Below are 15125 nucleotides of genomic sequence, written 5' to 3' on the forward strand. Positions count from 1 at the left end.
TGGCAAGTTTTAAAGAAAGTCAAACCACTGCACTGGTGGGAAGTACACTGGCTAAGTATCTGGAACCTGAGATTGTTCAGGTGCTAAATCAGCTTCTGGCAAGAGTAGCCTCTTCTGCATGCAAAGAAATAATGTTTTCTTCATCTCAGTTTATTCAACTAATTCAGTTCAATGACTAGTTCACTCAAAGTAAAAAACCCAATGGGAGTTAAAAAAAAAAAAAAAGGCAGAAAAATAGGTTTTTCTTCTAATCTATTAATAAAACTAGGTGAGAGAATGAGGCCTATTCGTTCTAAAATCTTGAAGGACATGGTGATGAGAAACAAAGAGTTCAGTAACTACATATAATACTTCCTTTGTTTAATAAGTCAGTTTTAAATGAAGAACACATTTTGATAAATTAAGACTTAGTTTTATTTGTCTAATAAAATTAAAAACGCTTGTTTTGTACATTTTTAATTAAATTTCTATTCAAACAGAGCTTGATACAAATCAAGTAAAAAATGAATAATCATTCACCATATTATAAACAATGTAAATGTAAAAATTAAAAATCTGAATAAACGTAAATTAAATGATATACTTGTTTAAATACGTGTATAAATATAGAATATCTTGGTTAGCAAAAAGAAGGACCAAAATTAGTACAAAGGCTACATTTAGTTGCAAATCAACATATTTTAATGGTTACCAACCAATGAGAACCAACCTTTCTTTAGCATAATAACGCAAACGTACAAATGCAAAGCAAGATTAAAATAGATTATTTTACTAAAGGTTACCTGCTTGCGGATTAAAATCCACCCTGTCTCGCAGCATTAGTATTGTGGCCTCACAACTTAACTGAAGGGAAAGGCAATTAATATGTTCTTTCTCCAGTATCCTTTACTGGTTGATATTAAACAAGTGTTAACCAAAAAAAAAAAAAAAAGTTTTAAAAAGTCTAACATCCCCTTTCCCTCTTATTTGCTATTTTCTCTAGACTCATATAATGTCATAACAACACTAGTGACTAGAGAGCTATAAAATCTTCCAGGCTACACAAGATATGAATTTCTAATGTTAAAAAAAAAAACAAAAAAAAACCACAAGCAGAAATTTAAAATAAATAAATTTAGGCTTCATGGAAGCAAAAAATGAAATACCTTTACACACACTTTTCTCCTTTAATCAGCGTGAGTAACTGAAAACACCTGTAGGTATTCCCAGTAATTGACATTTAGGGATCATATTGTCCAATATTTTGGCTAACATAAGGGGTGTTTTATTTTTATTTTTAGTTTTATTAAATTAGAAAATATATATATTCAAGATTGTAAACATTCAAGTTTGTAAACAAGTATTTCCTGTGCTAAAAATATTATGGGGATAACCTAGTAGTTTAGTCAGTGTTAAGTGAATCTAAATTATAATGAAACAAGGAGAAGTATGGTCACACACTATGTCACATACCTTTTAGAGCAGTCTCTCCTAGCAATTCCCTCCTCTGAGATGCATTCAGTGTGTGTCTGTTTTGCTGTGGAGTATCAGTCTCACGTTTCCCAGTTGATTCAGCTAATGCCTGAAGTAAAAGGGGGTTTTCATTTCTAGCTGTTATCACTGGTCGAAAGTAATGGACTGGTCTGTAATCCCTTGGCAGGTCAGGCGGTAGATAAGTCTTCCAAAATAAACAGAAAACACAGTGAGAGATGTAGTTTCATATTTGTTATTTATAGATGAGGAGATGTCCTTCACAAAAACCACAAGACAGCGTACAAAAGTTAGTCTTACTATAGACTACTAGTATATACTGCTCAGACTTGCACAAAAGGACATCCATAACCTGTATACTCCTTTAAGTACTGTCAATGTAATTTGTGAACATTAACAATAGAAAAGTAAGCTATATAACAAACAAACAAACAAACAAACAAACAAACTAGACAGGCTCAATTAGTCTGAATCAATAAATAAATGGCATTGTAATCAACAGGAACATTTGAAACTTGAAAAAAATAATTACCAAATTGTCGGTTTATAAAAATTATACCATAGATCAAATAGCAAATCAAGAACTGCTTTTTTTTTTTTTTTTTTTTTTTAAATATTTCAGAAAATGCTTTGGATATTGCTTAAGAATTTACCTTCCTTAAAATGGGAATTACATGCACTTTCAAACATTAAATTTTAAAAGTTGAATAGTTTCCCTAAGCTTCTAAAATACCTTAGTATCCTCCACTGAAATTCTGTTTTCATATCTCTTAAAAGAATAGTCCTCAACAAACAACAGATATCCCAATGCCTCCTTATGGTTAAGTATACTAAGTGGATTTTTCTTTCTATTTCCTCTTTAGGAAAAGCATACTGTCACAAAATTTTATATATGCCTGGATTTTACCCCATTCTACACTTATACCAATACATCTTCTATTTAAAATTAAGTCCTAAAAATAGGGTTAAAACAAATTTGTCACTATGAGTGAATTTGAGAGGTCTTGGTCACTAAGAAAATATGATGTTATGTTTGAACAACAGACAAGCAGAATATATACGTTATTCTTGCTAAAACCAATTCTCCAAACTGCTGCCAAACAGTAGTGAGCAGCTCTGAATGCATTTAGTATGTCTAGTGGATGGACAAACTTCAGGTTTGTATTATCAACCTGAAAACCTATAGTTTTGACTATTTAGGATATCTTTGTTGCTTACCAACAAGTTTATTCCTATTACAAGACACAATATGAATGCAGTAGAATAGAGTAATAACAAAGGAGCTCAGTCAAATTGCATATCACTCTTTAGATCTATATTAGGCTTGTTTACATCTTTCCTTCATAAATTATTTGATTATTATTGACATATGAGTGATTACTTATTGTCTATATTTAAACACGTAAAGATGGCAAAATTATAACAGTTGTTTTTGCTAAGAGAAAAATTATGTTTTATTTACCTTCTTTGGAGCTGATGATTTAGAAGCCAAGGAAAAGCCATCCAGAATTTTGCCAATATATCTAACTTCTTTCTCCATTCCTATAAAATGATTACAGAATTAGTCATAACTTTCAAAGCCAACAACTAACTTCATAGACAGGGATATTCAACTTTAATTTTTTAACTAAATAATTTCAAACGATTCTATTTTCTGATACAGCATCCTTTAATTAGTATGTCCTGATATTTTTTAATTCCTTATTAAAAACCTTTACAGTTTTTCTCAACTTGTGAATGATCAGCAATAACTAATACTACTATGCATTGTATAATACAAATAGAATATGCAAAAGTTACCGCTGACTTTCATATCCTGCATAATTTTTGCTTAACAACAATCCCTGAGGCATGCCTATCTCATTCAGAATCCATCGAAGCCTCCACGGCTGTGACTGGCTATACACTATGTATGTTGATGGAACCAAATTCAAGCCAATGTTGATGGAATCAATTTCATTTGGAAAGAAATTCAGAAGTTTATGTATGTACATTAAATTAAATCCAAAGATGGTACTTTACCAAGTGCTGCTTTGCATGATACATGGCAAATGGCTATACACGTGATCCTACAGCACTTACTCATGTGAGCAGCCCCACTCAAATCTCCAAGACTACCCATATTAGTAAGGGCTACAAAATCAGGCCCTATATTTGCAAGTAAATTACTGAAGGATTCTTAAATATTCATGCATCTTTTCTGACAATAAAACTACTGTGTAAGTTATCACAGTCTAGTATTAGTTCTAACCTAGTGCACACAGTATTTCTGAGATTTTCAACCATAACCACTAATGTTAGTGGTGAACTATTATCACTATTAGTGGTAATTATTTTCCTCTTACAACTGCCCTCTTTTGTAGTAATTTTGAGCTGTATAATGCTAATGTAGTTTCATATCTATTGCATAGGCAACTTTCATCCTGGCATTTCCTAACTTTTGAGTGCTTTTCAACCACTATATTTAACATTTTTTCCATATAATATTTTATACCTTGGCCATGGACAACTTTGGAATAAGCTCTCTTAATATCATCTGTATTTTTATAGTGGTGTTGCTTTTCACTTACTATTTTTTCCTGCAGCAAAAAATTTTTTTTTCATATAAATACATGACTAAACTGAAGAAAGCAGAAGTTTTCATTTAATCTGCTTTTGAACGACAAGTAATGGTAATGGAGGAGATTAGGTGAAATATTGAGATCTCAGGGCTAGAAAATATCAATCCTTTATAAATGAACGTATTTGGGAAATAGAGGTTAGCATTCTTATATACATTTTAAGTATAATTATACTGAAACTTCAGATCTATCTATAATTCTTACCTTTCTTGTTTTTATACTGCTTAGGTGCAGTCCAACCATACAGCATATCTCCAGGTTCCTCATCTTTCAGAACTGTATCATATTTTGACAATGTTTCAGTAGCATATATATCGTCGTCGTCTTCTTCCAAAGCTCCTACACCAAAAGCCTAGAAAAATTTTTTAAATTAAAAATGGTTAGAATTCTACAGTGTCAAAATGTAACAGTTCTGTCTTGAAAAAGTAACATGTCAGAATATGTATATTTTGTCTCTGAAATTAAAATTACATGTTTGGGACCAGTTTAATAACTTTCATGTAGCAAATACTATACCCTGCCAAATGGGAGACCAATGATCAAAACAGCAAGCGTGTCCTCCAGCAGAGAGGGACTGGGACCACTATGTCAGAGGCATGTTTGATTTATAATCGGCAGGATTAGCTATACAACACTGAACAATGTATCCTGCCATCTAAATACGAACGGCACTAGTTGAGCTCTAAAGGAAGAAAATAATTATGCTGGCAGGAAGCCTTTAAAGAGGAGAAGAACAGCGTAATGGGAATAAATACAACCATATTTGACCATATTTATTTTTTCCCAAAAATCACAAAACTTGACAATGTTTCTCCTGTGTGAAAACATGAATCACGGCATACTGCTAAAGGGAAATTGAATGTGGCTGACAGAACCTAGCGTTGGAAGGAAACGGCCAAAAATTAAACGTCTTTGATTCACAAAAAGCTCATTTTACTCCAATTGGAGAAATTTAATGTTCACTTTCATTTTTACTTACACCACACTCATCATGATATTATTACATTACACCCATTAACTTACTAAGCCATATAGAAGCTTCATGGACTCAACCATGGCTTCACAGCAAGCCCGTGTTAGCAATGGGAACAGAGGCAAGGTAACCTGCCTCCCAGTCCTGTTCTCAAACCACACAAAGTTTCTTGCGATCATTCTACAATTTCTGAGTATTTTCCATCTCATGGAGAAATAAAAATCAAATTATCTACATTTTATTTCTCAAAAAGCCAGGAACAGTAGGAAAAAAAAAATGAGACTACCTTATGAAAGGGAACATTTAATGAAAGCATTGCTTCACATTGATAAGATAGTGTCATTTTTTTTTTACTGTTCCTGGCTCTCTGAGAATATGAAATAACACTGTAATAACAGAAATATCTACATTTACAGCAAAAATTACCATTGACTTAAACAGAAGTGTTGCCTGATTACGGACTAGGAAGCATAGCATCTGGCCCTTGCAGATTCTACTGCAATTTTAAGAGTACTTTCAATGTAAAAAAGGAGAGTACTGTATACATTTGTTTTATTCTACTCTCCCACAATTTATTTCAATCACAATATTAATATTGGAATGTCATGCATAATGTAATAGGAACCAATGATCCTTGCCTCTTTCAACCAATAAAAATATATTAAATTCAAGATTCAGGCTGACCCTGTTTTTTGGTGTTTGGTCATTTTACCTATCTGTGCCTTAGTTTTCCATCTCAAATTTGGTATACTACTACTATCCACATCACAAGGTATTATTAAGATTTAATTCATGATCTCTTTCAGATTCTCAGAGAGAAGGGAACAGAGTAGTACAAAGTATTATTTTTAATAATATGGTATTTTCAATTTGCTTTAAAACTTTGTTTTAATTCCATTTTAGAGAGATTTTAAGACAAACATATTTATTTCCTATAACTGGCACTGCAACACAGTATATACAGTAATGTTTTACCTGGCCTGAGATACCCAATTTTCTTCCTTTACTATGTCTCAGATCACCAATTAGATTACTTGTCTTTTCAGAACCATCAGTAAAAAGACTGGGGTGTTCTCCTCCTGAAACCCCAAACAATGCTTTGGTGGGGTCTAGACCCTTGTAACCAAGTCCATGGACATTCTCTTTAGGAGTCAAGTCTACAGGCATTACATCTTTCGGTGCAAACGTCACATTCTCTGGCTGATATTCATCCTCTTCATCCTTTTACAAAGTTAAAGTACATTACAATAAATAAACATTAAACTCTGTACAGCAGTATAAAAATGTAAGTTCCACAGCAACATTTAGTTAAGATAAAGTCCAATTCTGAAAAAGCTTAAGAGTTCTCTAAATACATACGGATATCACTTCACATGCCTGACTAGAAAAGGAGCTGTTCTAGGTTTACCTTAACCCAACCATTAATATTCAGAAGAGCTCTGTGTAGCTTGAAAGCTTGTCATTTTCACCAACAGAACTTGGTCCAGCAAAAGATATTACATCACCCACTTTGTCTCGCTAATGTCCTAGGACCAACACTACAAATATTAGTATTCTAGTCATATAATAGTCATATTTTTTTTGTTATACATTTTTACATATATTGAAAGTTATACTTTAAATATAACTTACAAATACTGTTTTTTATATAAAAAACAGTAACTTTTGCGTGCATAATACCTCAGATCCCTCAGATCCTTCAGGTGGTAGCGCACAGCCATATACTTTTACTTCAGGATCTGTAAAGACATAACAGCATCATACTATAAAGTTACAATTCTTCAGTAAGTTTCTCTTAGTTACATTAAAAAAAAAAATTAACCACAGAGCAAATGAAAGGTTTTTACAAGATCTTCTCAATAGCACAGAGAAGACTAGAAACTCTACATTTTCCATGACTCAAAACTTAATTGAACATACCAGGTTTTTGTTTGCGTGGCTTTCTCTTTACTCGAGGTCCAACTCCTTGTCCTTCTTTCCAGCCCATTTTTCGCAATAATTCAACACCAATAGTTATTCTAAGAGAAAATTAAGAACAAAACATTTATGCTGACAGCCTAATTTAAAAGTATTCATGGTGAAGCTCCTGAAAGCTATAAATTCATAACAGTATGGGCCAAATTTTCAAAGCAGTTTTCTGTAAGCACAATTCTTCATGTATTATCATTTGTACCTTGCATGCAGAACTGCAAATGACAGTGCGCGCAAATTTGCATGTGCAAAACAAGAAGGCAGGTGGAGGTCCCTTTGAAAATGCAATTTTATATATTTTGCAGTAATTTGCACTGACTGCAGTAGTCAGATATTCCTTTACTTGCCAATACAGCATAGATGTTTTGGGGATGAGGCGCTATATCTACTCACTTTGCTGGTGCTATTAAATCATCCAGTGCAGTGGCTCCTGGAATGGATGCAGTTACCCCTGCAATCTGCCTAGCTTTTTCTTTTATTCTATCTTTGGGTTTGGAAGCAAAGTCATCTGTCGTCGTAATTTCTTTAGGCGCTATCCCATATTCACTTAGATCCTGAAAAACACACACACAAAATGGAAAAATTCTAATTAGAAATAACTTTTCTTCAAATATAGACTAATATTAAAGATGACCATCCAAGGAAAACCTGGAGTTTATGCCCTTTATTTTGGCTGGGTTTTCAAAGGCACCTACAGGAGTTAGGTGTCCAACTTTAATTAAATTTCAATGGAATTGGGCACCTACCTCCCCTTCAGCACCTTTGAAAATCACAGTCTTTATTTACATATGTTTCTTTATAATGGAGACCTAGAAAGTTTTGTTTGCTTTCTGTTTTGTAAGGTTTTTCTTTTTGTTTGTTTTAAACAGGTCCTACCTAGAAGACTCTTAGTTAAACAAAATAGGGTTTTTTAATTGCCTACAAACATTCAAGGGCTGAAACTGCTCCCAACTACACCCATCAGCCCTCAAAACTATGCCAGCAAAACTAGGGATGCTCATATTTTACATCCTGATATTTCCAAGTTAAGAAGTAAGCAGAACCCACCACTACCAAATGCACACTTGTCCCTGACAAGATTAAATCAGTTCTTTGACGAAAATTTAAAATAATGGATCATTCTTACAAATTTCTTATTAGTACTATCTACAATAAAAATGATTCTATTATCCATATCTACATAAATTCATGCAACAATATACGCAGTGATAAAATGCCCAAACATCTGAAGTATTGTCATGCCACAACTTTTTGTATAATTTTTGTAAACTTACCTCTTCATCCATAAAGTCTTCTGGTCCAAGGACTGTTTTGTCTGCTCTCTTCTGACGTGATGATACAAAAGTTGAAGGGGCCCATCCTTAAAAGAAACCAATCTTTAAGAAATGTATAAAAAGAAACTCTAATATAATGTATGAACGCATCAAGGAAAAGGTAATATGTTGCCATTTTGCCATTCTATTAATCAGAAACACATTAAGGACACTCCAACACAACATGATGCATCCATAAGCAGAGCATTCCAACGGTAGCATCTTCAATGATGTTCATTTTAATAGAAAAGTATAACTATTTACAGTGAACATCAGCAGAAAAAAATACATAATACCAATTTACATTTGTTTTCCCAAAAACAAATGTAGTAGTGTTATGTTTTGATAAATTATTACTGCAGTTCTTCTCCATGAGAGGAACTAGTTTCAGACACAATCTCTGACCTTCCTTTGAACCAACAGTGTTGAAGTAGCCAGCAGAGAAACCACCACTAAATGCTCCATGAAAACGTTTGTATCGTCCCTTTTCATCTTTAACAGTCTGCTCTTGAAGAGGAACTGGCTTCTTAATTCGTTCACCTACAAATACAAAGAACAGGAAAATGAGTTAACCCGAACAGAGAATCAAATCCCCACTCTTCTCAGTAACTATTTGTTCCCCACAGGAATAGCAGCCAACTCTGAAGAGGAAAGTGACAGCAGTTCAACTGTGCATGTCAGCACTACATGCTGCTATTTAAAACAGGAACTGAGAGAATAAGAAAATAAAAATAGTGATGAAGAATTTCTAAATCCTAATCCCAGTTCTCACACCAACTTTTTCCATGGCTGTGGGCAAACCACAAACTATCTATCTGTCTCCTTAATGTCCCAATCTGTAAAATGGGACGAATAATATTTATTTTCCTATTTTAGAGGGTGCTCTAAGCACTGTTTGTAAAGCATTATGAAAATTGCTAAGTGTTATTAACATCATATCCAACTGAAGCTTTAGGAATTTGGAAGGCAGAATATAACTATCCAATTTTGAAATTAATCGAGACAGAGGTTAACTAACAACACTATCAATGCAAACAGCCAACAGGATCTTTAAAAGTCAGGGCTATCTTTAAGTGGTCAGAACTTCAATTGCATGGCACTGCCAAAAGATAACACTTGTAATAGCACCATCCCCCTAAGAGAAGTCAATGAGGCGCCGTACAGGTGCAAACATCTGCTGCATGCAATCTATTGCAGGATCATGTACCTTGAAATATTTCATACAACTAACTGTGCTGAAATCACATTTTAACAAGACGACTTCAAGGGAACAGAGGGATTTGCATAATAAGCACTTTTAAAGTGTATATATAATCTCCTTTTTGTGTAAACTCATTGTTGTGTGTAAACTCATTATTATTTACTGAAAACCAAACGTGTGCTTGGCTTGGCAAAAACATGTAAAATACTGTCATTTCTCCAAGAGATTTATAATCTCAGGGACAGACAATTGAAACATTGCTGTATGCAGTGCTTTCTGCCCACTGACTTCAACACTACCCACCGTTAAGTGTTTGCAGGATCAGGCCTCAAAACTCTTGCCATGGCCTTTAAAGGGCAGGATTCCTACATTATGCAAATATTTACCATTGAAATATAATACTGTACATATATAATACATGGGATGAAGGTTAAACATTCATGTGGCCAGTGCACCTGTGAATGTACATGCATACACACCCACCCACCCACAGCTGGTTACATGCACTCTGTGCTTTTGATGGTAGGATGCCTATTTACACCCAGCTGCAGGGCAGTTTTATGAAACTGGATATAACAGAAAAAGTATTGACCCTGAACCTTATAAGGCAATAAGAAACAGTATTAAATGAGCAACATTGTATTTATTCCTTGGGTAAGGAGCACTACAAACCACAGGGGGATTTTACTGTATAGAGTCTAACTTTTACAACAATTAATTGCTTTCTACTTGTATCTGTCTTTGGGTAGGTCCACACTACCCGCCCGATTCAGCGGGTAGAGATCGATCTTCTGGGATCGATTTATCGCGTCTCATCTGGACACGATAAATCGATTCCAGAAGCACTCCCCCGTCGACTGCGGAACTCCTGCTCGCCGACAGGAGGAAGCGCTGTCGACGGGGGAGCTTGCCTGCGCCGCGTGGACCCGCAGTAAGTAAACTTAGTTCGATCTAGGAAACGTCGACTTCAGCTACGCTATTCTCGTAGCTGAAGTTGCGTTTCCTAGATCGATTCCCCGCCCCAGTGTGGACCAGCCCTAAGTAAATAACAATGAGGGCTTTCACAGTTTACTTCCATCAGTTCTATTCCAACATTTATTAGAAATATAATTCTGTTATAGCAAAAGTCTCGTATCAGCCATGCACAGTGTTTTTGGTTATCTGAGCACAGAAGTGGGGGGAAAAAAGGTAAACTTTAATAAATATAACATAGCTTTATTTTTAAAAATCTGAACACCAACAACAAGGCCTTACAGAAATGCATGGAACTTCCAGGTTGTTGAAACAGTCTGAATGTACTGAGAACTGAAGCCTTAGTGCTTCAATGGTGCCAGGATTTTTGATGTTCCATTTAAGCACAGTCATTTGAGAACTTGACCTAGCAGTGACATTGTTAAAAGAGATACTGTCAACTTAGGCCTTGTTTACACACAAAATTTGTACAGCTTTAACAACCCTGGTATTATTAAAGAAGTACAAGTAGTCTAGCTTATTCTTGTACATGAAGGGAAATAAACTATACTCACATAAAGCATCTTTATACCAGCATAACTGTGTTCACATTATGAGTTGCACTGGTATAACTATTTCGGTAAACAAAATCACAACCGTAATCGAATTTGTACAAAATCCTTGTGCGGACCCAGGCCTTAATCACACTTGTGTCTGAAAACTGAGGACCACCTACTGCAACAAGAACAGGAGTACTTGTGGCACCTTAGGGACTAACAAATTTATTTGAGCATAAGCTTTCGTGGGCTACAGCCCACTTCATCGGATGCATACAGTGGAAAATACAGTAGGAAGATAGACAGATATATATACACACACACACACACACACACACAGAGAACATGAAACAATGTTACCATACACACTATAACGAGAGTGATCAGTTAAGGTGAGCTATTATCAGCAGAAGAGAAAAAGAACTGTTTGTAGTGGTAATGAAAATGGCCCATTTCCAGCAATTGACAAGAAGATATGACGAACTGTAGTGGGGGGGGAAGGGGGAATAAGCATGGGGAAATAGTTTTACTTTGTGTAATGGCACATCCACTCCCAATCTTTGTTCAAGCCTAATTTAATGGTGTCCAATTTGCAAATTAATTCCAACTCAGCAGTTTCTCGTTGGAGTCTGTTTTTGAAGTTTTTTTGTTGTAATATTGCGACTTTTAGGTCTTTTGCGGATACAGACTAACACGGCTGCTACTCTGAAACCTGTCTACTGCAACAAGTAACACCTGAGACTTCAGTAACTGAGGGCTTGTCTACACTACCGTGCAGGGTTGATCTAAGATACGCAACTTCAGCTACATGAATAGCGCAGCTGAAGTCGACGTACTTAGATCTACTTACTGCAGTGTCTTCACTGTGGTAAGTTGACAGCTGACGCTCTCCCGTCGACTCCGCTTGCACTTTTCGTTCTGGTGGAGTACTGGAGTCGATGGGAGAGCGCTCAGCGGTCAATTAATCGCATCTATGCTAGACACAATAAATCGACCCCCACTGGATCAATTGCTGCCCGCCGATCTGGTGGGTAGTGTAAATAAGCCCTCAAAGATTAGAAGGGAATCCCCTGCAGCCCCTCCAGTTTGTTTGTTTTGTACATTTGCCAGCTCTTAGCCTATCTTCTGTACTACCCACTCTACCCTAAAGCTATGTCTACACTACCGCGGTAAGTCGACCAACACTACTCAACTCCAGCTACGTGAGTCGACGTATCTTAGGTAGAGTTACCGCGGTGGGTTGACAGGAGAAACTCTCCCGTCAACTTATCTTACACTTCTGTCGAGTACAGGGGTAGACTGGAGAGCGATCTGCTGTCCATTTGGCGGGTCTTCTGTAAACTCGCTAAATCGAAGGCCGGTGGCTCAATCTCAGAGCGTGGATCCTGGCTGTAGTGTAGACCTGCCCTGGTACGACTGTGTTGGCTGTACAGTGAGCACTAAGAACTACTACATCAAGCCTCCCCAACCACCAGGCCGAGCCAACCCTGTCCTCCCCTATTAACACCTCTCAGCACAACAGCGTCGGTGCATTAGTAGTATTCGCCCACCCAACCCCTTCTCTCCCCTGGCGAGAGGGAACCTCGCGGGCTAGGCGGGGGTGGCTGTGTTTACTGGGCCCTGATCGGGGAGAGCTGGGCGGGTCTCTCGCAGGCGCAGGGCAGGGAAAGGGACTTGCGGGACACAGGGCGAAAAGGAAGCCGCAGACCAGGCGGCAGCAGGGCCGGCTCTGGCTTTTTTGCCGCCCCAGGCAAAAAAGCCTCCACCACCCCCCCCCAGCGCAGCAGGGGAGGGCGCGGGGGGGAGGGCGGCCGGAGCCCCGCGGGGAGGGCGGCGAGCCCCAGCCGGGGCTCCACTCTCCCCAGCGGCCGGGGGGGGGGGGAGGGCAGCCGGAGCCCTGGGAGGAGGGCGGAGTGCCCGGCCAGGGCTCCGCTCTCCCCGGCGGCCAGATCGCCGGGGGGAGGGCGGCGAGCCCCGGCCGTGGCCCCGCTCTCCCCGGCGGCCGGAGCAGGAGCGCCGCGCCGCCCCCCTCCAGGTGCCGCCCCAAGCACAAGCTTGGTGGGCTGGTGCCTGGAGACGGCCCTGGGCGGCGGGCATGGAGAGGAGCTGGCTCGTCTCGCTCCCTGAAGCAGACAGGATGTGCGGCTGTCGAGACGGGGGCTGCCCCGCTGGGTCTGGCTTCAAGGCGACTCCCCCCACCTCATGTGGGCAGAAGGCTCCGGGGAGACAAGGCCCCTCGCTCACCGCCCGCCCGCAGCGTTAGCCGGGCTAGTTAGGGGGACGCCTCCGCGCAAGCCGGGGGATCGGGGCGGCTGTGCCCCCCGAGCTCCCTTACCCTCCGGCAGGGGCTCCAGCGCGGTGCCATAGCCCGCCAACTCCTCCTCCTCACTGTCGCTGGCCTCCGACGCCGCCATCTTCTGACCAGGGCGCCTGGCGCCAGGGCCAAGCCGCTGTCACGTGAGAGAGGCGGGGCGCTCGGCGGGCGCCGCCATCGCGGTGTGGGGATGGAGCAGAGCAACCTGCGTCCTGCTCGGATTTAGTCTGCTCTCGCCTGCCAGGGGTTGCACTCAGGTGCCCACCCAGAGCCCGCAACCCCAGGGGGCTGCTGTAGCTCAGGCCCTTCCCCCATTAAGCCCTTGGGCTGCTGAGGGACGGTGTGAAGTATCACGTCTTTTTCTCTCAAGTTTATATTTCTGCTACCCTCAGGCACACAATGCAATTGTCATCAATTTTCAATGTAATGTTTAAAATGTAACTTGTGATCAGTTTTAATACATTTCAGTACATCTTAAAATAAGGGATGGGGGGCATCCTCCAGGACAAATCAATGAAATAAGGGACAGTCCCTTGAAATAAGGGATGGGTGGGCACCCTAATAATAATTCTAACCCTAATAATTTTAAATGTATCATTCATTGGCTCATATTTTACATCTTGATATTTCCAAGCTAAGAAGCAAGCAGAACCCACCACCACCAATACACACTTGCCCCTGACAAGATTAAATCTAGATGGGGCAATACAATAGAAAACATACTCAGAAAGAAACCCTGTACTTGCGGTGGGAGTAAGACTGCATTACCTAACAGGGCTTTTCCATTTCTAACGTCTATGACCATATGAATGTTTGCAGGATGCAGGACTGCCACAGCAAAATCACAATGAACTTGGAAATAACAGGACAAGTGTTTGAGATCCCTTTCATATTCCTGTCCTGGAATGGTGTGTGAGTGGGGCCAGGTTCCTCTGGGATTTCATCTTTAATTTCCTGTAGCTTCATCACACAGCAACACTAACACTTCCTCCATGAGGATGAATAGGCAGGATACGACTTTCTTCATTTACTGGCCAAAAGAGGTCACTCAAGAGCAACATTATTGATCCCAGGAGCTAGCCCCTTGCCTTTACAGACCTTTTAACCTGGGGAGCGTGAGACGTGCCCATATAAAAAATACTACAGTGCAATGTTCAAAATTAGTGGTCTGAAACACTGTAGTTAACCATGTTTAAGCATGATTCTTGCAAGAAAGGTGGTAATAGTTTCCAAACTCAGAGTTAACAAGGCCAACAAATCGCAGATATGATCCCACAACAGACATGGAAAGAATCTAGCATAGGGTACCAATATCACTACTGCTGTCAGGATTGAAGAGTAATGGATAATAGCAACTGCAATTTTGTGAAATGGATCCACTTCCAGAATCAAAGTGTAAAACATACTCCGTGTGTATTCAATGTGGAAAGGGGGAAACATGGATGTTACTGACTTACAGCTGATAAAACTCACAGAGCCAAATTTGGTCCAGTTTATTTAAAGTGCTGCTCTACTCAAAAAGTGTTTGTGCAGAAACTGCATTATGGTACTTAACAGAGCTGTTCTTTATTTTCATTGAGTCATATTTGCTGACTAGTGTCAAAAATAAGCTTTTACTACATTTTTTTCCCTCTTAGCCCTGAAGAGTCAAACTCTAGCCACCCATGACAGGTCTAGACTGTTCTTAAAAACCTCCAAGGATGGGAATTCCACAACCTCCCTAGGACCTTTTCCAGTGCTTAGCTATACTTAGA

At 38.9% G+C, this 15125-nt stretch overlaps 1 protein-coding gene across 1 annotated transcript in view; it reads right to left on the minus strand.

Moving 5' to 3' along the window:
• The window catches only part of GPATCH1 (G-patch domain containing 1), a 30728-nt gene extending 17239 nt beyond the window's left edge, over nt 1-13489 (minus strand). Inside the window, exons 1-10 of the mRNA XM_065416392.1 lie at nt 13393-13489; nt 8754-8888; nt 8310-8395; nt 7429-7589; nt 6985-7082; nt 6745-6803; nt 6040-6285; nt 4296-4443; nt 2933-3012; nt 1453-1657 (exon numbers count right to left, since the gene is read on the minus strand). Coding sequence (XP_065272464.1) covers nt 1453-1657; nt 2933-3012; nt 4296-4443; nt 6040-6285; nt 6745-6803; nt 6985-7082; nt 7429-7589; nt 8310-8395; nt 8754-8888; nt 13393-13471 — 1297 coding nt within the window. The 5' untranslated portion in view covers nt 13472-13489. The remainder of the gene's footprint in view (nt 1-1452; nt 1658-2932; nt 3013-4295; nt 4444-6039; nt 6286-6744; nt 6804-6984; nt 7083-7428; nt 7590-8309; nt 8396-8753; nt 8889-13392) is intronic.
• Between the last annotated feature and the right edge of the window lie 1636 nt (nt 13490-15125).

Source organism: Emys orbicularis, chromosome 14, assembly GCF_028017835.1.
Source record: "Emys orbicularis isolate rEmyOrb1 chromosome 14, rEmyOrb1.hap1, whole genome shotgun sequence".
Lineage (NCBI taxonomy): Eukaryota > Metazoa > Chordata > Testudines > Emydidae > Emys > Emys orbicularis.